The sequence below is a fragment of the Poeciliopsis prolifica genome, unplaced genomic scaffold (assembly GCF_027474105.1).
Source record: "Poeciliopsis prolifica strain line A6 unplaced genomic scaffold, Auburn_PproV2 SCAFFOLD049, whole genome shotgun sequence".
Classification (NCBI taxonomy): domain Eukaryota; kingdom Metazoa; phylum Chordata; class Actinopteri; order Cyprinodontiformes; family Poeciliidae; genus Poeciliopsis; species Poeciliopsis prolifica.
In genome coordinates, this window is record NW_026562424.1 from 2,458,539 (window position 1) to 2,484,734 (window position 26,196).

General features: G+C 39.4%; 1 protein-coding gene across 2 annotated transcripts in view; it reads left to right on the plus strand.

The window, feature by feature from the left end:
* Positions 1–2,478: 2,478 nt before the first annotated feature.
* The window catches only part of capn15 (calpain 15), a 51,814-nt gene continuing 28,096 nt past the window's right edge, over positions 2,479–26,196 (plus strand). Inside the window, exon 1 of one of the 2 annotated variants that reach the window (XM_055057893.1) lies at positions 2,479–2,748. Coding sequence is in view for 1 of the 2 variants with exons in the window: in XM_055057892.1 (XP_054913867.1) it covers positions 9,131–9,309 (179 nt within the window). In the remaining variant the exon portion in view is untranslated. Of the gene's footprint in view, positions 2,749–7,411; positions 9,310–26,196 lie in introns of those variants that run through there. The other variant, XM_055057892.1, reaches the window with a different exon arrangement.

Consider the following 26,196-nt stretch of genomic DNA (forward strand, 5'->3'; position numbering starts at 1 on the left):
GATCAAAGTTGACTTGATTTTGTGAAATGTGAAGATAATACATTTAAATTCATACAAAGCTTTTTTGTGGACAAAACTTTTTTTTTAAATTAAAAATAATTTATAACATTAAGTGACTGAATGCTTTTTGCATGCTTTTGTACTAAATAGTTGTCAGAAATCATAAATGACAAAAGAAAAAAATAAACTGATAGAATAAGGGCTTATATTAAATGGAAAATTTAGATGCAATTTTTTTTGTTATTATTTCTCTGAAGTTGTGCTGTCCAGAGTTTGGACTGGTTTGATTTTTTTCGCTATTGAAAGTAATATAAATAAAATAAAATATACCTCGATTGAGACCTAATATTGTGACTGTAGGAGTCACAATATCAGAAATATGTAGGAGTCAAAATATCAGAAATATGTTTTTTCTGAACATCTCAAAGTTGCCGTTATTGTTTCACATCAAAGCAAGCATAGATGGAAAGGAAGTTTGAGGAGTTTGAATAAGTACTTTAAAAGACAAAATACTGAAAATACTCACTCCCACTATATAGACAGTTAGTGAACATAGCATTTCAGTTTAATAATTTGATCTTTAAAATAAAAAAACACATAGGGCAATTGTTATTAGTTCCCTTAATCTCATGCATTTTTATTTGTATTTTTTTTCTTCCTTATTTACCTCTTTCTAAATCAAATTTCTCCTTCAAAGTTGTTCAGTTGTATTATCTATGGTTGCAGCCAAGAATAAAACAGTGCAGTGGAAGCGTTTTGTACAGAAGACCTTCACAGGGAGTCTTAAAAATGTTAATCCTGTCGTTGAAATCAATATCTCCTTGTGTGTTTATTGTCATTTGCTCAGAGAAAAACAAATGTAACTGAATGGCACCTTTAATCACAAAGCTCTCTCACTCTAACCCTTTGTTTTATTGTGTCCAGTACTGGCAGTATAACTGCTGTCATGCAGGACCTGTAACCCTCAGCAATTAAAGTTTAATGGGTTTCATTATCCGAGCAGCTGAAATCTTCCTAATCCTTTCAGCCCCCCTGGTTCAAACAACCTGGGTGACACTGGCATTAGCAGACGTAATCCAGACTCACTACAGTTTCACATGTTACATTTTATCTTGAGGGAACTTATTTTGCATTGACGTTTTGAAGAAAACCCAATCGGGTCCCTATGCAGCCAGTGCTTCTGGCTGACAGGTGGGATAAGCAGAAGCAGAGTGTTGTTTTGAAAAGATAAAAATAAGGTAAGATAAGTTGAGGTCATTTTATTTATATAGCACATTTTCAGCAACAAGGCAATTCAATGTGCTTCACATGAATTAGAGGAAGTACAAACAAAATCACAAAAAGCAAAAGAAAAACAAAAAGTACTCCAATGAACTAATGAACTAATAGGAGTTTCTCTGCATAAACTAATAGAAAAGAAAATTAAAAGCATAAAACTACATATTGGTTCCTCTTGTTTAATAAGAATGAGAATAAATAGTTAGTAATTTATAATAGGTTTCTCTGGATTCTTGCTCTGATAAAACTAGATGTTTGTTCTCCATGTTTGATTCTATACTTTCTAAGTTTGGAGTTTTTCTGGATTCTAAGTTTGTTCTATTTATAAATGATTCTTTTACAGCTGAAAACCAGAAACCATTGTCCAGGCCACATAAATATAGTTACAAAGTCGACCTTCTGTCATCTGAAGAACATTTCCAGGATTAAAGGACTAATGTCCCAACATTCATTAGTTTTCAGGAAGTCTTTATGGATATTCCTGAAAAGTCAGTCCTCCAGCTGCAGTCGATCCAGAATGGTGTTCTGACTAAAAGTAGGAAAATAGAGCACATTACATAGTTTTGAATTGTTTGCTTTTGATTAATAATAATTGGAACATTGATAATTCAATCTGTATTGCAACTTTTCTATACTTTTCTCTTTCATATCATTCGATTTAAGTAGTTTTCTCATTTTTTATTTATTTATGTAAAGCACTTTGAATTGCAGTGTTGCTGAAATGATCCAGGCATATAAATTTGCCTTAATATTGCATGTGTATTAGACCCAGCTTCACACATTGCAAACTCATGTATTACCAGTAGATGGCGCTACATGTCCATCGTCTGAAATGTGGATGGCCCATATACACTTACAAGCATTTCAATGCTTAATAAAAGAAAACCAAACAAAACCTATACAATATAAGATTGAGATCAAATCCACACATTTTAATAGAATATTTTGGATTAATATAATATTTGTGAAAAAAGGGACGGAGGTCATATCCGGATATCCTTGCTAAAATACCAACATGGGAAATGGAGTTTCGCCATTTTCCCATTCTTCAACCCACGTTACGTCGGGGAACGTGACGTAGCTCGAACGCATCTCAAACGCGCTCCTTGATGTTTATCGACGCTTGCGTCACGTAAGCGCAAAGTTACGTAGTTTACGTACGTCCGAGTCCGTATTTGCTCCGTAGAGATTCCCCCCTTCCTTCCTGGGCTGACTGAGGTGAAACCTCCGCGGTCGCATCATTGTCGCTAATACCTGACGGACGGAGTGGAAATAAACGGAAACATTTTGCGTGCCCGACCGAAACCGTGCGCGCGATGAGGCGGCCGCGGGGCGCGCGCAGCTGAAACCCGGAAGGGTTAAAGTGACCGAATGACGAGCAGGAGAGGAACTTAAGGTCTCCATGGCTGTGAAAAGTTAACGAAGAAACGCCTGAGAAAACAGGAATTATCCCCCCCTCTGCGACTCCAGGTAAGAATACAGGACACTTGAGAGGAGTTCAGGAAGTAAACGGCAGTGGAGGAGTACCGTAATGTCGGGCAAATGACTGAAAAGAGTCTTTGTTTACAGTGTGTCTCTGCAGGACTGGCCACTTTGTAGCAGCTCTGTGTAGCTGAGGTTAGTGGTAGTCTCACAGCTCTACAGTTTGTTCCCTAATAAAATCAGTTGTGCCTTAAATAGTTTACACAAGTTCCTCCGAACAAAACTGGATCACAGTGTTATTATTATATATATTAACAATATATGTTATATATGTGTTATTATTATATAAATGATTAATGGGGTTTTGAAGGTTTGGTGCCGTTTAATCTTCTGTTTTGGGGTCGGTGTTATATAAGTGCATTTATTTACCTCTACATTTATTTCCACTCTCACTGTTCAGTCATATTGAACAAATTAGGTTGTTAATGTAATACAGCGAAACACATTTTATAAATTAATCTCAAACACATTGTTTAGAGGTTATTTTCAAGAAGCGTTCATCAGAATCCAGATTCTGATTTGCAGAATATGCCTGCAATATGGAAATGAATTCAAGTCCAGCGTGTTTATGGTTTTCAAAATTGATTAATGGTTTTTAATTTCAGCACTTCTTGATGTTTTGGGTACTATAAGGTTGATATTTCAATTATCGCAGTGCATTTATTCACCTGGACATTTACTTTCTCTTTAAATGTCTATGTATGAGTCCATTTATTTTTGTCAATGTCTGTAAATAATAGTATGATAGATGGAAACAAATTTATAATTTACTGTTATTCTCTCTCTTTTTTTTTTTTTTACCAAAACCTGGGAGATAAAAGTTTTCAGTCTGATGATTTGGCCTCAATCAGCTCTTATTTTGAAGGACTGATTTGTCTTTATGATTCATTTTATTTGTTGTTTCTGGTTTGTTTATTTATTTTGGATATTTAAAAAGTCTTCCAGTTCAATGTTAAATGTTCATCAGAATTTAAAGTTTATTGATCTGTAAAAATGTATCATTACTTGAAAATGGTCTCAAAACAATATTATCGTTTATCACAATAATTTCAGGGACAATTTATTTGTCCTATATATAACAGTACGCATTTTGGTACTAAATGTATGTTGGTATGTTTTGTGTAACCCAGTTTGGTAGATAAATTGCTTATCTATTAGTGAAACTAAACAAAGTGTCTTGATTTTGAAGAAAAATCTGAATTATTCATATTAATGCTTCAATAACAATTATTCAACATGCTGTTGGATTTTACAGAAACAGATTTATAACTGTTTCTGTGAACAGTTAATATATGGATTCAATTGTATAGATGTAAACTGAAAGTAGATAATCCAGTTGTTTTAAAATATGTAATAAATTAGGCTCAATTAGTTTTGCAGCGGATGTACGGCGACGTTTTAATGTCTTTGTACTGCGTGAAAGGAGGCCTGCTGGGAAGACAAGAGGGAAAAGAGTCTTGGGTCACTCAGGATATTTGGGTGAAAAAATCTGCAATGTACCATGAAATCAGCTCACATCCTCGCTTCTGGTCCCTCTGAGAACCAAAATGAAACCCGACCGCTCCCTCTGGCACCGGCTGTGTCAGCTGCTGCACCTCCGGCTCTTCTGGGTGAACAGATGCTTCTCAGACAGGTGCATCCCTGTAACAAAAGGCTGCAGACCCTTTACTTTATTTCCTTCCCGCCATGTTTAATCCCACAAACTGTGCATGCAGCTGATTCAGTAATGGAAGTATTTTTGAATCCTGCTGATTGTGAGTGTGCTTGAGAATTTACTTTCACCCAGATACTGTTGTGTAAGTTTTGTCGTTCATTGAAGGAATAGAACGAATTTGCCTACAGCGATAGTCATCTTGGCAGCCTCAGAGCTTTGCAACCTGTTCCTCATTTCTTAGTTCTATTTATTTACTATTCAGTCATTTTTAACCATTACATACACAAGTCAACAAAGAAAGAAAAAAAATAACAAGAGGCCAAACTAGTAGGGAAATAGTTAAATATCTAACTTCCTGTAATTGTATTCTGAAAAATGTGTCTTCACTTTGTTATCCATAAAGCATCATCAAAATCAAAGCAGAAGAATGTTTTCTATATATTTATCTCCAAACAAACTCATAAAAGAAAACATTTCATTTTCTCAGCAACTTATTCCCTCTAATTGAAGTACAATTGTTTTTAATATTCGTCATGACCTTTAGTTGTTTTTTTTTAAAATAAATCTCTCTTTCCTTGTAGCTACTTTAATTTTGAACCATTTTTGTATGCAACTTAAAATGAGTTAATTATCTGCTTTGATCACAGTTAACACTGTGTTTAGATTATTTATTGTATTTCTCCATAAGTAAGGAGATTCCCAGCAGAAGTTTTAGACCAGACAAACCAGTTTGAGCCTCCACACGATGATTTAGCAGTTTGTATGGTTGATACTCCTGCAGCACCTATTTATGCAAATAAGCAGCACTGGTTACTCATTTGTTGACTCACTGCCTTGTCGGCTACAAAAGATCCATAGGAAAGCGTACGGTTTGGTGAGTTCCTGTGATATGAATATGGCTGCGCGTCACGCGCTCGATTTGCTGCTGAGCGCCGCGTTTGTCGAAGAAATGAGGCCAAGGAAGAGACTTGAAGTGGAAGAGAGCGGAGGACAGGAAAAGTTTGACGGCTTCTCTCGGTAATGTGCAGCGACAGTTGAGCAGTGATGAGTGTCTGCAATGTCCTCCGTTTAACCCTTCGCTGCACCTGCCGCCACTGAGGCAGAGCCGGCTCAAAGCACAAGCAAACTGAGCCGCTGCTCGTTTAATGAGTTACAAAATTGAAATAATGACATCAGGGATGGACGTTATCGATTTAAAAAGTGGATTGCTATTATGGATCATGCAGTGATTTTCTTAAAATCCAGAATTTTTTCTTGTTTTAAAACGGTTGACCATCTCTCCGTAACAAAGGGCAAAATTTTTTCATAATATGCTGAATTAATAAAACAAAACAATTAAAATTTAACATTAGTTTGTGTTCTAAATACTGACTGGATAAACAGAAAATTGTGCTTTTCTCACATTGTTGAACTTTGACCTTTTAACAAATATAACAAATCAGGAACTATTTAAAATACTAAGTAGAAACATAAAAGATGAAGAGAATAAAACGAACAGAGCAGAAATGTTCTTATTAAAAATATATCCGTCCGTCCGTCCATCCATCCATTTTTCTCTTTCTTCAAGAGGGTTGACTCCATTGCATAAAACGGATCTACTCGACTTTAAAAAAAAGTAGACTTTTTAAAAAATCTACTTTTATCTATTTTTTAAGGTAGATTTTTAATTTTTTTTTAGATTTTTTAAAATCTATCTTAAAAAAGTAGATGTAGTGATTCAAAAAATTATCTATTATAAAATATAAAAGCCATAAGGAAATATTTTATTAAAATGACGCTTCATATATTTTTTTAATTAGATATATTTTTATTTTATTTTTTCTTTATTTATTCATTTATTTTTTGGTCTCATATTGACCCAAGCTTAAAGTCAAAGGGGGAAAAAAAGCTAGACTTTTTTTTAAACTATTATTATTTATATATTTTTAATCTGCTTCATCAGAATGTCTTCTTTACAGTCAGATAGGTGTGATTATTAAATTAAGCTGTTTTTACTCGGGCAGTGATGAAGGCAGACTTGTTTTTTGCGAAGCCCTGCAGCGCAGCCAGCAGCTGAAGCTCCATGCATGATGAGCAGCTGAAGAGACAACAACCCTGGGCTCCTGATGAGCCGCAGACAAACCGCATTATGCTTTTGTTCCTCATTATTAGCTGGAAGCACTTTATGAAGTTGGACTTCCACTCCTTCCCTTAATAAGTCTTTTTCTAATGTGAAGACCACTTTCCCTTTATCCCATTTTATCTGCATTTATCTGTGGATGAAACGAAAAGTTGGGTCAGTATTATTCTTCTGGCCAAAACCCAATATTTATTGATATTATATTTAAAATCAACCGAGTTTTACAAATCAATCTGATATGTCAAAAAAAAAAAAGATTACTGGCCAATATTGATATATAATCAATCCCTATTCAACTGATTTCAGTATGTAAATAAATTATTAAATTAAAATAATTTGTAAGTTTTTTACACTTATTACAGCTCCCACTAGGAAACTGTAGATTTTTGTTTAAATTTTCTTTTTGTAGTTACATAATTTTTTTTTAATGAAAATTGATTTAAAAAAATCTTAAATTCACATAAGGCTTTAAAATGACATAATGAAATTACTTGCCCTTAAATTCGTTATCCACAGGTCTTGAATTTTGTTGTGGCAGAATATTTAATCTCGTCTAAAACACTAACGAGACTCTAGTGTTGTGTGAAAGAGTCAAGGTGCCAACGGTTGCATCTAAGCTAACTTCTGTTGTCAGCCCATACAATTAATTGATTTATTTTTTATGTTTTTGTCATGTTACAGGTCTTAAATTTAATTCATAATCGTCTTAAATTTGAATGTTTAAAAGTGCATTAATGCTACTAGCTTTTATTGTCACAAATATGTTTAAAAAAACAAACTTTAAAAAAATAAATAAATAGTACACATTGCAGCTTCAAGGGTCAAACAACACATTTATAAATTAACCATGAAGTTTAACAGAGGTTGTTGCAGAGATGAGTGGATCTGGAATTGGTTCCCCTGATCAGATTCTGCCCACGGCCCGTTCGGGTTTGGACCGCCTCTGAGGTGCAGCCTGTTTTTCCTGGGACGTGGGAGCCTTGTGTCTGGGAGCCTCCACTCTGGGATCCCATTCACACCAGGCTCTGGCTCGGCGTTCAGCTTTTATTTAAATCTCTTGAACGCAGCCCCGCAGCTTTTCTCTGCTGGCAAAGGCCAGTGCGCATGCGCCCTGCTGACACTCCAGTAATCCGTGGAGGAGATTGCATCCGAGTCCACTGCGCTCAGGCTGCTACCAGTGAGGGAGAATTAAAAATGATGGAGGAGACGTGGAATTGGAGAAAGGCAGGCTGAGATGTTCGGACGTGGTTCTGGGACGGATCGGGATGTCGCGATGAGCAACCGGGACGGGAACGAGGATGAATCCGAATCCAAGACAGCGAGGCTCGGCTTGCGAATATGAGAAACCCGCAGACAGGAATGAAGCCGGCAGAAGATAAGAGGTTTTCTCTGGGATCTGTATATCTGTGGTACGTGGACGCAGGCGCAGAAGGGGAGACCAGCAGCGCTGCTGTTCATTATAAGGCTAAAGTGGACCGGCGCGCTGCTTTCCTGACCACCTAATTACTGCTCGATACTTTGTCTCCTGCCCCATCATCCCTCGGTCCAAATGCACACTGTGAAGTTTGTCCTCCGTGTCAGTTTCGCCGTCAAGACGCGCGGCTCGTAGAGACTCGCAATGACGGGCAGACGCGTCCAGATCAACCCGAGCCAGCTTGCAGGAACTGGACCGGCCGCGCTCCTGGCTGCGGGATCAGACAGAAATTAAGCTGCGGCTCTCAGACAGGAAGACCAGGATCAAATCCCCGCTGTTGAGCTGGCAGAGGACCGCAGCGTGACACCCAGCACCCACTCCAGCCCAACCTCTCGGGAAATCTGTTGGATAACTCTTGAGGTGTAAAGAACTTTTTGATTTATTTTAACCCAAGAAGGAATCCCCTCTTTACATATTTGTGATATGACATGTTCACCTTCAGAGAGACGCAGCTGATATGTTGCTTTTAAATCTCCACAGCAGCTGTTCCTCTGAAAGGGGAAACCTGGAGATTTGCATACTTGTTGTTTTGCCAAAACTCCTCCCTTGAAATCCAGTGCATTAATTTCCTCCAGCTTCCCTGTTGTAAATAATTCTTCAGGCTACTTTCACTTCCAACTTTCAATTTCTTGACATGTATGTCGTGTTAAAACTCAACAAACAGATTTGCGTACCTACGTATTTCAGGTGTTTAACGCTGATTTTCTGAGCATGTCTAATAGAGAGGACAGGAAGCGCTTCCAAGGACTTTTCATATGCTATGCACAAGATTTGCTGCAGAATGTCGCAAGCCTAGAAAATGCAAGGAGAGAATTGCAAGGCTTTGCATCAGAAAAACTACATTTCGACCTCTGGAATCAGTAAAAATGCTCCCACTATTCAGAACTTTTCGCATGAACTCTGGGAAACGCAGCCGACTTTGGATCGTCTACCTGCAGATCACCAACATTTGTGAGCAGCCCGTCTGTACCTGAGCCGAGGAGGAGGTCTGTGCTGTTCTTGAGGACCTCGGTGTGCTGCACCTGCTTCAGATCTGGATCCCTCAACTTCTGTGCTGCAGGGAAAACAGAAGCGAACAGGTATCAGGAAGAAAGCAGGGTCTATTTGACCTAAATCTGTGGAGATGGGGAGCTCGGCCTCGTCTCTCGCTGCAGAGACCGAGTCGGACCATGGCTTTGGCAGCACCTCCTACCCGTCGTCGCCCCCTGTGGGCTGGCTCAGAAACAGCCACAGCAGTCCTGTGTGGGGAACCACCTTCATCACACGGCAGCACCAGCAGCCTGTGCCGCACCGGGAGCGCAGGTACAGCCTACAAAATTAAACACAAGATGTGAAATTACAAAACTACATTTCCATAATTTACTTTAAAGTTTTGGCGCAAAGATGGTGCTACTTTTCAGCCATCTTGAATCATTCAGGTGCCATGATGGATGTGGGAAGTGAGGGACGGGAGTTACTGTAAACACCTGGCTTAGAAACCAACCTGAACCTCCTCCCTCCTGACATCACATCACTGACTTTGTCTGAATTCACACCACATGATTTATATCACTACAAAACTTAAAAAACATACAAAAGATGAGATGCTAACCAGTTTTTCCTATACATGTCAGACTACATGACGATGTCTTCATGATTACTAATAGTCTTTCTTACTTATAAAGTATATAAATGTTAATCTTCTCACCTTGTAAAAAGTGTTTGTTTTACACCGAGGCTGACGGCTGCTATCCGTCGCCGTCAAATTTATAACATAAAATGACGAGTTTGGTTTGTATCCTTTTCTGTTTGTGCATCCTATAACCACTTTAGAGTGGAATCAACTATATAAAGGGTTATGAGGTTACAGATGTCTGTTTTTAGACTGGTTAGAAGCAGCTTGGTTGTCATGGCGGAGTGGGTGGATTTCCGCAGAGCGTTGACGAGTCACATGATCAACACGAGTTCGTACCGCCGAACATAACGAGGAAGATTTGTTGTTGTGTGTTTTATTGGACAAAGTGCAGCTGGCTCCACCTGAGCGCTCACAGCATCACGCAGTTCGTGAAAAGTTGTTTGTTATTCGAACAATTTGTGCACATTTTTATCAGTATCTGCTGGAGATACAAAGAATATAAACTTCTTCCCTCGTTTTCTTGGACACATTATGGTGCAGAGTGGAATATTTTGTCTCCACCGTTCATTTGAAAAATGCTTTTTGACCAAAGCCTCTAAGTGAAGGATTCAGTAACTCCCTTGCCATGGATCCCACCCACTGGTTCACCAGAGCTTATCTAATCAAAGCCTTCATTTTGATGTTTGGCCATGATGCACCCAAAATCTGGCTAAGCTGGATTAATGAAAGCAAAATCCTGCCTCGGCTAGATGATGTTTAGGAGGTTTTTAGTAGATTGCCTGTACAGATAGATCTAACCTCCATAGAAACAACAAACCAGGACTAATTTGAAAATGAGTTTGATTATAGTCTTTTTGTCGGACTTTTTGGGCTGCTTTAATACAGTTTTTCTAACATTGGTAGTTAAAGTATGAAGGGCCACTGAAAACAGGTCCATCTCTAAATAAACCCATCTACATTTGACCCATCTCTTCCACCGTAGAAACGGTAGCAATGTGTCCATCAACGTTTTTGAAGTATCTCATTAGAAAATGTCGGTGGAAATGGCAAAATTTTAAATAACTTTCTTAAAAGAAGAATTTAGAGGTGGACATTGGCAAGAAGTTGATGTGACTTTTTTTCTTGTCTGTTATGTCAGTTTGTAACCATTTTCTGATTGTATTATCACTTATTTGTCGGCTCTTTAGCCCAGAACAGGTTTATGGATATTATAACTTGGTCTCAGTTGCAAATTCTTGATAATTATTGAGTCAGTAAGGAATATATTTAATTAAATTGAGATTATGGGTAGGATTAAATTTGTGTTGTCTTTTAAACAAATGTATGCACACATTTCCTTTGTCCTACTGATTGCTTTCTTTTTCTTGCTTATAAAAACCCGTTTGAAAAAAATAAATCAAATTTTGCAGAATTGTTTAAGGTGAAGATGAATTAATGTGCAAAATAGGAGAAACGTGTTTGCCAAATAAATTCAAATCTCAAATCAGTTTTAGTTAGTTATTTTTTAAACTTGCAAGAGTTTTGACAGAAAGTGACTGTCCTGTTCTTATTACTGAACATAGATGTATTTGATCAAGCCCAACAGAAACTGAACACCACGTCTCAAAAATTTTTCTAGAATAAAAATAAATTTTTTAGATTAATATCATAAAAAAAGTGTAAATTTCAAATGTTGAAATTTTTCTTTTAGGAAATTTAAAAATTTTCTAGAAATTTTAATCACAAAATTTCAGTTTTTATCAAAAAATTTGCTAGTTTTAATTTTTGTTATGCACCATCACATAAATCCCTCATGTTTTGGATCTACAGTAAATATTATTTGCCTGACATTAGGTCATTGGGGAGCCCTGACATGCAGGAACCCTTAACACAATGCCGCCCTGGATGGTGAGCCATACTTTACGGACTACCACTAAAAAGTACATCACAGAAAAGACATAATATTCATGTATATTCACAATCAAATGAACCTGCTGTGTCATCTGTGTTGTGGTTAAAAGTTTCTAACTTTTTCTACGAACAAACTCGGCAGCTGAGTGACTGGCCGATGCGTCTTTAAGGAGCCACACTATTTGTTGGAGAGACGTTGCGTTCCGATTGACTGGATTTCTGAGTTTTACTGCATTAAAAGATTTGCTGTTTCAACAAGAAGCAGCGTACGGCAGTAATCCGCCGTTCCAGTCGCTGCTTCCTGAATCCCAGTCAACATACTGAAAAAGAGGAAAGCGTTGGATGTGCAGCTCGCAGCTCAAACGGCGCTTTGGACTCATTTTCCTCCAATAGGTCTTGGAGGAAAATGAAATCTTCTGGACCAATCTCACAGAGATTTGTTTAGAAGCGTTTCCTGTTTTTTATCTATTATTTCGTTTGCTTTTTCTGGTCCCGTCTCCCAGAACGAGAGCAGGCAGTTTATATCGACCGCCTGAAGTGTATTGAAGTTGTTGCTGAGTCACTCAGGGCATCATGGTCTGGTTGTTAGTTATTGATTTTCAGAGAGCCCGATCACATTTCCCCACAATGGATGTTATTATTTATTCAGCATCCGTCTCCAGTTGGGCTTTCATCTTTCCTGATTCCTGCTGTCAGTGCTCGCCTTGTGGCTTGCTCTACATTTAGCAGTAAAGGCCGGCTTGTCGTGGTCAGGCAGATTTTTAAAAAAGTCCACCCAGACAGGTCTTGTTGTATTTGCTCAGAGTTTAAGCACAGATCCATCAACCACAGCTGGATTTATGAATGAATTGGATGCTCCTGCCGTCAGTCTGCCTTTGCATCATTCAATCATCGTCTTTTTTTTTGTTTGCCAGTCTCCGCTTCCTGTCAGCAATCAGACTGCACTCTGAATCCGCTCAGCACATAAGTGTAGATGGAGAGTTTTTATTTTTAATCAGGATAAAATCAACATAATGCACATAACAGTGGTGCAGTTGGTAGCACTGTTGCCTTGCAGCAAGAAGGTCCTGGGTTCGATTACCGGTCCGGGGTCTGTCTGCTTGGAGTTTGCATGTTCTCCCAGTGCATGGTGGGTTTTCTCTGGGTACTCCTTCAGTTCAAAAACATGACTGTCAGGTTAATTGGTCTCTCTAAATTCTCCCTGTGTGTGTGTGTGTGTGTGTGTGTGTGTGTGTGTGTGTGTGTGTGTGTGTGGTTGTCTGTCTCTGTTGCCCAACGACAGACTAGCGACCTGTCCAGGTGACCCCGCCTCTCTTCTTCTTCTTTTTTTTAATTTTAAGCTACTTTTTTAAAAGAGATAAAATTTCTTGATTTTTATTGTAATTTTTCCAAATTTGTGGCCCACATGACAGAAAGTCTGGACACCCCCGTCTTACAGGGACACCCACACTTGCATCGTGGACTTTCTCCCGTCACCCCACTCTGCCTCTCTCGTTTACACGCCGCTGTGTGATCCTAACCGCGTTAGGCAAGCTTTGCTGAGCTGTGACAGAGCATGAAATATAGAAACAACAAAACACTTCGAGCCCGGCTTATTTTCAGCTGCTCTCTTCCAGTTTCTTCTCTAATAAATTGTTCCATAAAACATTTTCTCTCTCAACATTTTTTTTTCCTCTTATGCTTTTCCAACCCTAGATTTCATTGGCTGTCTAGTCCTTGGGGTGTTTTTCATTTTTTGATTTTATAAATTGGCTTTCCTCAGGAGCGTTTGCTCCTGAGGAAAGCCAACTTATCACACAGAGCTGCAGTGTTTCTTAGCTTTGGCTCGTGTTTTAATTGAAGCGCCACAGTGTAGTTCTGCGCATTGTTCGGGGAACAATGCTGCTTTGATTCTCTTTACTTCAGCAGCGACCAGCTAACGTCTTTCGCTGCCGATGTCCTTGAGGCTCTGGAGTCTTTCCGGAGCTGATCCTCGGTGCCTCCTCTGTCCCGGTGTGATGAATGTCGCTGTTTATCGCCGCTCCATCCGCCGGCTCTCCTCCCGTTTAATTGGATTGAAACCGGTCCACTTGGGCTCAACAAGCGTGGTCACTGGCGGAGTTCATGTCGGGATCGTTTCAGCACGTCCTCCTTTGCGGATCGCCTGCCTGATGGAGACGGGTTCTGGTCGGCACAGACCCGTCGTCTCCAGAATAGATTTGGCAAGCAGCAGTTGTCTTAAAGTGTGTCTGTATTTGGAAAACAGAGCAGTTATGCAGCGTGAAAAAGAAAAAGCTGGCCTGTTGCCTCTGACATGATCCCAGATTTCCCCATTCTTGTTGCCATGGAAATCTCTAGCATATGCTAACCTAATTCCTCCAGACGAGACCGAACACGGAAAACCTGGCTGTCCGAGCCAAAACGCGGAAACTGCTGGCAACCCGCACATCTGCAGACACTGGCTTGTCAAAATTCCTGCAAACTTTTACTGAGGAGGTCCGGTCTGGTCCGGTCCGGTCCGGCTGGCTTGTTTCAAACCCCTTTCACTGCTCAGTGTTCAGGCGCCATCTGCTCATCCACAGCAGATAAATCTTTACTTTGTGTCGATTTGAGAGCCATCCGTCCGGTAGATGGTAGTTTTCTGTCAGACTCCTCAGATTCAAAAGCCTCCAGGAACTTTATATTATTAGAGCCGCAGCCGACAACAACGCCGTCATCCTCTTCCTCGTCTCCGGCTGCGTTGCTTCTTCTTGCTGCTAACGCCGGCTGAAGCCCAGTCAGACAGCTTCCTCTGTTTAAAGATTCAAACGTCCAAAGCTGTCTCCACCGCTGACACATTCACATATCAAAAATGAGCTCTGCTCCTGAAATATTCACCGAGGGCAAAGCCGGGGGTCAGATGCTTCACACTCTCCTCTAACAGAACTCCATTTATTTCCTTTTCCAGGCTTCTAGTTAAAGAAAAACAACTTATTTATTGCTTTTCGTTGTAACGGCTAATATCAGGAAGCCTGGGATTAGACAGTGTAATACGAAGTAGAAGAAACATTGGGGATAGCTGGCATCAAGATATATTAAAGGCCTGCCCGCCCCCCACTTGTTGCTGTACACATCCAGTGTACACATTTCTAGAAAATCACATGAAGATGTTTAGAGCCACAACTTGTCTGCATCCAGAGGCGTTTGCTGAATAGCGAGGAAGTAGGAAGTAGATCGGCTGCGCTAGCTTGACTTTGACAACCTTAACATGTACATGTGCTCTGTAATTCGGTGTGTTCCCGTCCATTTAACGTGAAAATAACACACACACACACACACACACACACACACACACACACACACACACACACACACACACACACACACACACACACACACACACCTGGTGTCTGACACGTAGCCGTTTATCATCAAAATAAACACCAACCTGGAAAACACAGTAACCAACTGAATGTTTACGTTTATGAAACGTTCAACGAGTGACAAAACAGGGAAACTACGAGTCGGTTTCGTGTCGCCGTTCGCCTGTTTTTCCGCCTTACTTGTTTTCCCCCTCTGTTGCGGTACAATGCAGCCGCTGTCATTTTTAGAAACAAAAACTGGATGCGTTTCCTCTTTTGTTCGTAGAATGCCGCAATATTCACAACAGTCACTAAATAAGTTTGTATTTCATGAGGTGATCCTGAAGGCAGAGCGCCTCGTCTTCAGGACTACAGGTGATCCACATTTTTATCTGCTTTTATTTAGAACACAAAATATAACTGACATTGTACATATTTAGGTTTCCAAACCTAAATATTTGGAAAGCCGAATTTACTGGGTGCCGGTTTTATTTTGGAGTAAAATACATGCATCAATAACAACGAACGTTAATAACGCCATTATAAAATCAGTTATTTTGTCACTTGAGAATAATGAGAATCTCTCACTAACCTTTACATCTTCCTATTAAATAATCTGATATTATCCTGATAAAATAAGATGTCTTTGGGAATAAGTGGCTCCTGCAGCATCCTTTTAATGTTCTATTTTGGTAACAGAGAAATGCTTGTTCAGTTTTCTACAGCCGTCTTGGTGCGTAGCGTCAACCACGGTTATGGAGGACAGATGTCTTTGCCTAAAGCGACTCCTTCAAAAGAGCTCTTGTAACGTTGGACTTTTCATCCCGCCGTCCCTGCACCATTAAATTCTTTCTCCGAGGTTTGACTGCTCATCACGTTATTAAAGCTTCCCCAGTTATCTGTGGGCCGTCCCTTGTGACTGAGGCGTCACTGTCATCAATCCTTTTGTATCACATCACCAAGTTTCAGTGTGTCATTATAGGAGCTCTTTGTCTGCTGCTTAAGTCTTGGCTCTAGACACTCCCTGCAGATAAGCAGCAGTTAGTGGCTCCGTTCCCAACTTTTTTATTATTTTTGCATATCATTCTGGACCGTTAGCGGCTGATTAATGACTCATATCAGCTCACAACTTATTACCTGCAGGATTGGAAAGACGGCTTGGAAGGTAAAACTCATTTCTGTGACCCAAACAGTCCAGATCCTCTTAAAGAGACGGATCAATGTTTGGTGGGAGTAAATTATTAAAGGAAAAGGTTGCCCTCAGACAGGCTTCACACATTAAAGGGTGCTGCAATAAATCTTTACACAGTGCTTGCAAAAGTATTCATACTCTTTGTTTTATCACACTAAAACTCTATGTGTTTAATTAGCTCTGCATTGCAAAATAGAAGAAAAATAATAGATTTTTTCACGTCTTTTTAATTTTTTACAAGTAATAAAAACTGCAATCTGTTTCATCATGCTGTAAGGTTTAGAGTAAGCCTTTATATTAGCTCTAACCATCTTCCCACCAACTGTGACCCACTTCCTTGTCCCTGTTGAAGAAAAGCTTCCCCCCAGCATGGCGCTGCTGCCCCGTTTTCTCTCTGGTTATGGTGAGAGTTGGGTAACATGCAGTGTTTTTTTCACAGCACCTAGCATTCTGCATGTAGGGCAAAATGATCAGCTACAGTCTCTTCCTTCGCAGTAGGGAATGAACCGTTGTTTGTTCCCTACTGCAACGGGAACCTACAACAGTAGGGAACCATTTTGTTCCCTACTGCGTTGCCACCTTTCCACTAAAGTCAACAAACAGTTGTCAACAGATTTTCCCAACTGACCTCTGGATCTGTGCAACTCTTCCAGAGTTGGCTTCTCTTCTGATTGTTGCTTCAACCTGTCAGCTGAGATGGACGACCATGTGTGGTGCTACACGTTTTTCATGTTTTGAACCTTTTGTGACGTGTTCAAAGCTTGGCATATTGGTTCAGGACATTTAGGCTGATACTTGGTTTTGTTCGGGACTAATGCTGTGTTCACACCAAACACGTTTCGTGTCAGAAACGCGTCCGACACTTCAGGTTGGACTTGTGTGCACCTTGAGGTCAGACGCTTGACATTTTGCTTGAGACGTGCGTCAAAATCACGTTGGGACAAGCTGCTGTTCTCTGTTGCCCGTCTATTTGTAAAATGACGCATAAAACTGAGAGAGTGACACCAAAATATTATGTAGTGAAACCTTCTGCAATTATAACGACGGCTCAGATGTCTTTGCTGAGACAAAAATGTTCAGAAATGTTTCTGTTGAGCAAACAACCGTGACAGCTGATAATGGCATTGGAGCCTTTTCTCCTTCTCCTGGTTTCTTTGGACTATGGTGGATAAAATATTGAGAAAATTTAGGTTTTATTGACTGAAATCAACAGGATGTTACATTTTCAGCTACTGTGATTCACTTTCAGACTGCACTCTCTCAAACTAACCAAACCTTTTGGAAAACCTTTTCCCCTCCTCGCCTGTGGGGGCGCTGCACCAAGAACAACTGAAGGAAGCAACATGAAAACCTCTGAAGAAGACTTCCTTCTTCACAGAATGCAAACAAAATCAGATTTTAGCATTTGTGGGATTCCTCTTTTGGTAAAAAAAAAAAAAAAAAAAAAAACAGCCATTTCTCCCTCTACTGGTGGACAAGCAGGTTTGTTTGAGCTGTATTTACCCAGAATGCCTTGCGCCACAGTTATAAAGTAATAAATGCTTCAGGAAGGAGCAGCTTTGTGTTCATTTACAGGAAGTGGGTTTTATATTCACCGTCTGTCCTAAAGAAACATTAACCTTTGAGCCTTGTTTCATTTCCCCAATAACAAAACAAAAAAACTGAACAAATTTTGCATATTACTATATTAACCAATTATTATTCCAGTCCTCATTCTTCATTTAAAGTAAAATTTTTCCATTTTCTGCTCAGTTGTGCTTCTTGCAGCCTCACTATGTGTGCCAATTAAGTTTAGTTTCTAATTTAAAGTTCCTTACTTTTCAGCTGGAATCAACCTTTAGTGGAACAACAAGCTGAAATAACGAGGCCATCTGAAAATGAAGGTTAAAACACCTGCAGCTGATTAAAAATCATCACTCTCTGCATTTCTATCACCTGCAGATGTGCAGCTATAAAATAGGTGATTAGGTCACATCTGGAGACATTTCCTCTAAATGAAATCAGCAGTTTGAACTCATCCAGTCTGAGCTTTATGTAAGGGCTGAGTAATCCCTCTTAAGCTGTTTTTTTTTTTAACTGGTAGAAAATCGAGACAATTATAGGTAACAAGACTTACATAGCCTCCTATCGGGTTTTATTTAGGCTGAAAATGGTTTATTTCAGTAATACTGCAAATCTGTAATAAATATGCTGTATTTTGCAGAACAATGATATTATTGCTCATCATGGACAATTTATTGTCCAGCAAAGTTTGTTGTTGTGAAAAGCAATAAATAAATAATGACACTTCGAATAACAAGTTAGGAAATTGTATAACTTTGATGCAATTTTTAAGACCTTTCATTAAAATAGCACCTTAATTTGTTGCTGAGCAAATAAAGTAAAACAAATTCATGATTCAATTATTTTGCATTTTTAACTGAAAAATAATCAAATAAATTTGTGGCCCCAAATTTAGCCCAGCCTCCTTCCTATCAGAGAACATCTGTGTGTCAGAAACAGCCGAAGGACTTCCAGCTATCGTTTGGCAGTGATAACTGAACCCGGCGTATCACTGATGACATGGGCGAGGTTCGCTTACAGGAGCCAAGATTAGTTGAACATGTTGGCCTAAATATGTTGTAATTTTCCTATTTGCCATAGTGCGTTTAGATAATGCCACACTGTCACTGTAGCTGTAATTTAAAATAAAAAGAAAACAAAAAATCTGGATCACTTCCCACACACACACAAAAAAAAAAAATGCAGTGGGAGAGAGTTGGATCCAAACACAACTTCCAAAGGAGGAACATTTGTGCTCTCAACATTTCTCTCCAGAACACCTTGATATTTTTGTTCGAGCAAAACAGGTGATTGTTACCTTAACGAGCTAAAATCAATTCCCATGCTGATAGTTTTTATCCACAAAGGGCATTAACTGCAGTTTAATCATATTTTCAAATTTATTGATATTTATTGGCACTCTTATTGAGAAAATAGTAAAAATCTCAATCCTGATGATATGAACAACGATTTTTAAAACACTAATAGGAATTTATCGCACAATAAATCAAAATTTCTATCATAATCATAAATATATCACAGTAACTGATAAGTTTACTATCTGGAAAGACTGCGGCTTGAATAATTCAACCAGAATTATCCAATTATCCAATCAGAGACTATTCCTCGTGGAGGGCTAAAGTTTAGGTAAACTTGCATAAAAACAAGTCAAGCATCTACTTTCTTTGAAAATTATAATTATTCTGCTTCATCTGTTTCCCAACTAGGTCATCAACTTGTTGAAATATAAAACTGTGTCAACATGTGAAGAATTGTGCTGATAAACTGGAATTATGTTGCCAAAAAAGATAAATGCACTCTTATTTTTTCCCCAGTTTTATTTATATCAGCTCCACCAGCATGAGAATAAAATAATATCTCAGCAACCAGCAACAGGAGTAGTGTTGGTTTCTGATGTAGAATGGATTCAATTTTTGTATTCATTTCTTTATTTGTGTAAAACTCTTCTTTTTGATTTGTTTGCTGACCACGCTGGGTCAAATGTTTGTTCTTTCCCTCGGATCCTGATTGCTGACTTCCTGAGGTCCAGTAGGGTCCGGTCCCACATGGGTCAGCGCTGTTCTACAAGCGCAGACAGGCCCTCCTCATTATTAGGCCATAACTTTTTATGATGATGCACTCACCAGTCTGCTTTTATCCACCTTTTACTTTGCGCTTTGGCTTGTAATTTATTGCGCTCTGCAGAATGCAGCTTTTAGCTCAAGGGAAACGTTCCAAGTTCTATTTGTACAAACATGAAGTCACAGTTTGTTGGGGATTGCTGCCAAGTTGGCTTCTTTTTCTTTTTTTCTCCAAAGACAAAAAAACTGGCGCAGTCTCAGTATTTTAGTATTTTGTACCCAACTTGTTTGGGTTATAAGATGGAGCTATCTTCCTTGGAAGGCTAACAGCCATACATCAGTTTGTACCTCCTCTGAAATCTGATTTTAAAGTAATTTTCTGTAACTATTGCTGCTTCTTTGTGAGAAAATATAAACCCAGAACTCCAATAATAATTACCTACCTGTAGGATGGTGAGGGTTATTTAGCTCTCACTTTTCATTGGTGTTAAAAAGCCTTAATAAATATCAGAAACAGTCTATAGAAATGCAGTGAAATATGAACATAGAGCAGCTTTGGCAGTCACAGAGGTTAAGAACCACACAGTCGCTTGTGAATAGCTAAAATATATGAATTCCTATGTTTATTGAAAAGCTTTCATTCAGACAAGCATTTATGTCGCCATTTATAAACTCTTATTTAAAAAATATGACAAGCAATTAATAATTTCAGATATGAAGACAGAGGCGAGACAAAAAAGCTGCCGCAAGGCTAATAAAAAATGCTAATTGTTGCATATTTTTATAGTTAAAACACTAAATATGTAATAAAACACACAGTAGAAACCATCTTAGCACTGCTGCAGAACCTCCTGGGTGTTCAGAAACCAACAAAAATAAATTATTTTCCTGGATTGGTTGTTTTGCAAACTCCAGTCAATAGCATTTTTTAAATATATTTTACATATGTTGTACTTTTGAAAATAATACACAGTTAAATAGATAGTGAAGAGTTAAAATCATGTTTTTATTTTTGTATTATATCACATACTGAACTACCAGACAAAATAAACATAATCTCATTGGTTTGTTAAAAGGGAAGTAATTATTTTATAAATAAATTGGTAACAGTTCATTTGATGAGACTGAGATGTCATAAAAATGCCATAATAATGGAATATTTCTGAATGTTGACAGCTGTTGTCATAAAATGTCATTTGATAAATAATGACACTTTTATGCACAGATCCATTAAAACTTGCACTAAAAGTGTCGGCTTTGCATTATTTACTGAATGACAGCTCAAAAATTCATTGGGACTCTTTCATGTTCATGACAGGTTGTTGTCAGTCTCATACACACCTCTTCAAATAAAGGGTCACCAAAACATTATTTAGAGCCAGGTGAGCCTCATCTGTCATCATACAGCTGCAGATACTTTATTTTACCCCTTTATGTGTCAAGATTCACCTCTAAACAACTCAAAAAGTTATATTTATTTTGTTCATTAGGTACAAGTCACAGAACAGATTAGCCTTGTCACTATGAACTACAGATAAATACAGGTTTTTGGGTGTGGAGGAGAGGAACTCTGCCCCCTCTGTCCAGGAAAGGTACTGCACTTTTCCCAAAGGCATTGGGCTCAGAGCCAGCCTTGGAATGGCTCTGCTAATGACTGTCGCACAAAGGCCAAATGTCTTGCAGTGAGACTGGACTCGGTCTCTCAGCAGAGTTCAAAACGTAGAACCAGTCAGCGATTACTATCTGCAGTTTTTGTGTTCGCTCTTCTCTGGCACCAGCAGCTTCCTCAGAGACATTTCATCCACTTTTCTCCAAAACTTTCTTAAGTTTCCTCATTTCCACGAACAGCAAAAGCTCATGCCCTTTAAAGTGATCTGCTGGATCTCAGCGCGTCTGGCGCTGTGTGAAGCTTTGAAATGAACTCTCCAGGCATGACACCGCTCCTTAAGTGAATTTAGAGCAGGAGCAGAAGCTGCAACGAACTGTTCGGTGCAGAAAGATTAGGTTTGTCGAGGTGAGGTTGGCCTTTTCCGCCTCCCTCTTTGCGCTGAGACACCTGGCCACCTGCCCAGGTTGCAACACAGAGGAACCGATGAGCTGAAGTGAGCACTTTTAGTCCGAGCCTCTCCACTTAGCACGCAGCCAAGGACAAAAGGTGTATGCATGTGTGTGTGTGTACGCACTGCTGTAAGGACGTTAGTGGAGCATGAACAATGAAAACATTCCTTTACAATAAGTGGGGTCCAGGGATCACAGGCTGAGGTGGCTCATCCTGAACAACAGCCACGTACATCCGAATAGATTACACAGTCCAATCAAAAAGTGAAACTAATAGATTAATTACACACAGACTGATATATTTCCACTCATTTCAGATTTTTTTCTTACAGGTTATGACTGTTCCTCAGAAAAAACAGGGAACCATTATTAGTTTTAATTAAGGAATAAACAGGAATGTGATTGTATAGCCTATAATGCCGGCATGGCATTTGTAACAATCACTTGTTAGGTCCTTTGTCAGTTTTGCTCATACAAACGACAAAGTTTTCTGGAGAGAAATGTTGAGCACACATGTAGGTCCTTTGGAAGTTATGTTCATTGTGCTCTTCTTATTGTGTGGGAAGGGATCCAGATTTACCCCACTGTTTTTATTTTTTTAATGACAGGAAACAGTGACACAATGTGGCATTATCTAAGAAGTTAGTTTGCTTGACATACGCACTTTTAGTTGACGTGTCAAATGAAGCTTTAGCTGCAGAAGATTGTTGCTAAAAAAGCTGGGTGTTCACTCAAGCTGCATTTCCAATGACCGGCAGAAATGACCAAAACTGTAATTCCAATTGTGCAAATCGGAATTGCAAAAAATTTTCCCATAAAAACGTTTTTGCATATCAATATGGTTTTTCAGCAGCTCCAGAATTATTGCATTTTGTAAAACTTTTTTTTTAAAAACACTTTTTTGCATCGCAAAGGTCATGTGATCACCAACTGGATGTTACTACTGGCGGAAATGACGAAGAAGACGACAGGAAGTTGTAGGAGGATGATGATAGTGTGCCTTGTTCCTGAATGACTTATTGCGGAAACAAACGTATTCACGTGATTTTTAATTACATTTTCTTAAATAATGCAATTGTGAAATAGTTTTTGACAAAGTTTTGCGCACAAATGAAAAGACAACTACAATGCTGCTGTGAAAGTAAAGTACCTTATATACACATCTTTGCATTGTGCTGACATTTTTTTATTAAAATTGTTTTAAAAAAATATATTTTAATATTCTGCCAACCATAATTTTCAGTTTTCTGTAATAATAAGCAACAATAATAACAAAAATAAGCATTTATAACTGACAGAGATCTGGGTTCATGTAATTTAATTTCCGTTTGGGATCAATAAAAAATGTTTTAACTGAATTTGATTTATCTATGGAGGGATTTATCAGTCAAAGTCACACAGAAAGCAAAGAATAATTTTATTTTTCCAGATTTATCCACTCACCTGCATGTGACACTTTTGGGTCATTAAGATGTTTCTCATTCACAAATGTCAATTTGGTAGCATAGATCATTTCAACACAGCTGAAGGACCCTGGCAACATTCTGGCTAACGTTGAAACAGCGGGTAAGCATGGCAACCGGGTGACGGTGAAGCTGAAGTTGCGCGTGCGTCCGCTTTGTTTACAAACCGCTCTCCATTCGTTAGTGTGAACCTTTACCAGGAAGGTTTCAGAGTGCGCCCTTGTGGGTCACGCATTAATTTGGAGGTGCCTTTGATCAACCCAGTTATTAAAAAGCGTGAGCCAGATTGGCGTAATTAAAAGCTGTGAGATCAGCTGCAGGCAGCAGCAGCAGCAGGCAGAAGCATCAGCAGCAGAAACAGCTGCTGCAGCAGAAGCAGGCAGCAGCAGCAGCAGCAGCAGAAACAGCTGCAGCAGCAGAAACAGCTGCAGCAGCAGGCAGAAGCAGGCAGCAGAAGCATCAGCAGCAGAAACAGCAGAAGCAGAAACAGCTGCAGCAGCAGAAGCAGGCAGCAGCAGAAACAGCAGAAGCAGAAACAGCTGCAGCAGAAGCAGGCAGCAGCAGAAGCAGGCAGCAGAAGCATCAGCAGCAGAAACAGCAGCAGCAGAAGCAGAAACAGCAGCAGCAGCAGCTGCAGCAGCAGCAGCAGTGTTGCTCCACGAAGAAGAAGAAAAAGAAGCAGATCGTTTGCCTTGAGTCGGTCTCTGCGTGGATGGCTGACGCTGTGACTTTGCTTGCTCTCGCTCTCTCTCTTGCTGGAGATGAAAGTGGCCCGACAGGATAGAAACGGCCACAGGGCAGAAGCTGTCATCATCAGACATGAGGTGGCGGCGCTTTGTGCTGCTGCTGTCGTCACGGCTGTTTGCCCCGTCAGACTGCCAAACACGGTGTGAACAGCATGGAGCTGCTGCTTTCGTCAACCATGTGTTGGTGAATCGCTGAGGATTCACACAGTGGCTCTGGAGGAAAGAGTCACAAAACATTTTGACTTTATTTATTATTCTGGTTTTGACACTTTGACTGAAGCAAAAATGTAGAATAAATACCTCATAATTATTGTAGTCAATTTCAAGAACATGTTTTTGCTGTTGTTTTAGAGACGTTTTTACGTCTCTTAATCATTCAGGCGCCATGATGGACGTCAGAAATGAGGGACGGGAGTATTGAACAGAAAGACTGAAATTGTTCTCCTCAGTTGTTTTTGTCAGTTTATTCATGGATTCTTCTAGTTTGAGCTCCGATAATTTGTCTGTGAACGTAACACACCTGGTTGCGGCTCATAGACGGGGGGATTTACAGAGGTTCTAAACAGCTGGCTTAGAAACCGACCCAAACCTGCTCCCTCCCTCCTGACGTTGATCAAATTACTGAATTCACACCACATGATTTGTGTCACTATGTCATAAACAGGGTTTCCCTTTACACCGGAGCAACATTGAAACGTACAAAAGATGAGGTGCTAACCAGTTTTTTACCAGACATGCTAGGCTACATGATGGTGCAAAGATGATTATCATGGAAATAAATGACCGTGTTTCATGAATAATGAAATTTCCTGATGTCTTGATTGATTTTCTTCCTAAAACATCACAAAAAGCTGCTACATCTGAGCTCCTGTCAGTTCGGCATGCAACGTTGCTCCTCTGGGATCAACGTGAAAAGCACTGCAGCATCCTCGCTCTTAGCACCTCATGCTCCAGTTTGGGTAAATTCCCATATTACCATCTCTGAGTTGCTGTTCACACATGAGCGGCCTGAGTGACAGTGGCATTTATGAGCTTTTTTTTCCAACTCCAGACCCATCCGTTCCCTGGAGGCTGGCATGTTTTTTTTAAACTGTGCTCCCGCTGAGTTGAAAGTATCCAGCTGTGCGGCTCGGCCTGCAAAGGGCCCGGCTCCACCCGCCGTCGATAAGCCAGATTGACTGGACTGCAGAATGAACTGCAAAAACACAAAGTCCCACCGAGTCCCTTTGGTCTACTTTTTGGTGAAAATATCTTGGTGCACTTGAAATTAGACAAAACTAACTCATAAGGAACTTTTCAGCAAAATATAGAAGCTTGTTTTAGTCAATAACTCATTAATATTGATGAAAATTATTCACGTAAACAGTTAAATATATAGTGTAGTAACAATGCTCTTAAAAGTACATTTTTTCCAAAACAAGTAAATGTGAATAAATGTAGCTAGTCACTACCCAATTCTGTGTATAACATGAAAAAAACAGGTTAGATTTAGTATTTTTTGCAGCAACAGCATCATTGTTGTTCAAATTAACAGTTTCTGGCTTTAACAATTTATTCCTCCCCAGTTGGATGTTTATAAAAATATGTCAGTCTTACAGTGCTCTCATCAATTGAAAACCACTGAGAGCCTGAAACTGACATGACCTTAATCTGACCCTTTCTGCCCTGCAGTAGCTGAGCAGAGAAAGAGTGTTAATATTAAGTGGAAGAGATCCTGTGTGTTTTTCCTATTCTAATAAGTCGCAGTCAGTGAGACTCAGGCATTTCTGCTCTAACATTCAGAGGCGGGCAGCGTTTCTCCGCTCTTCTCCCCTCTGGCTCTTCCTCTCCGTGTGCTGTCTCTCTGACTCTAATCAGGTGGCCATTGTATATGGATTTACTGCCCTCTGCGCCCCCAGGAGGGAGATTTGATTTTTTTTTTTTCCCTTCTGCACTGGCTAATCTTTGCCTCTCCTATCCTGTTTTGCGTTTCTAATTTCATCTCTACTCCTCCTGCAGTTTCCCTTTTCCTGAGGATGATCAACCTCAGTTCCTGGAAGGATGAATTTATTCCCTGGTTTTCAGATATATTCCTACAAACATATATATTCCTTAAGTTAAACTGATATTAGATAATATCAGACAAATGATAAATGTATAATTTATTGTGATACATTTATTGTTGTTGTTAATAAATTCCAGAAAGAAAGTTTAAAACCTCACAAAGCTGTCTGCATTGTTGGGACAGTACAGTAATTCACTGTGATGCTACGCCCAAGGATGGTGTTTAAAAATATTAGTGG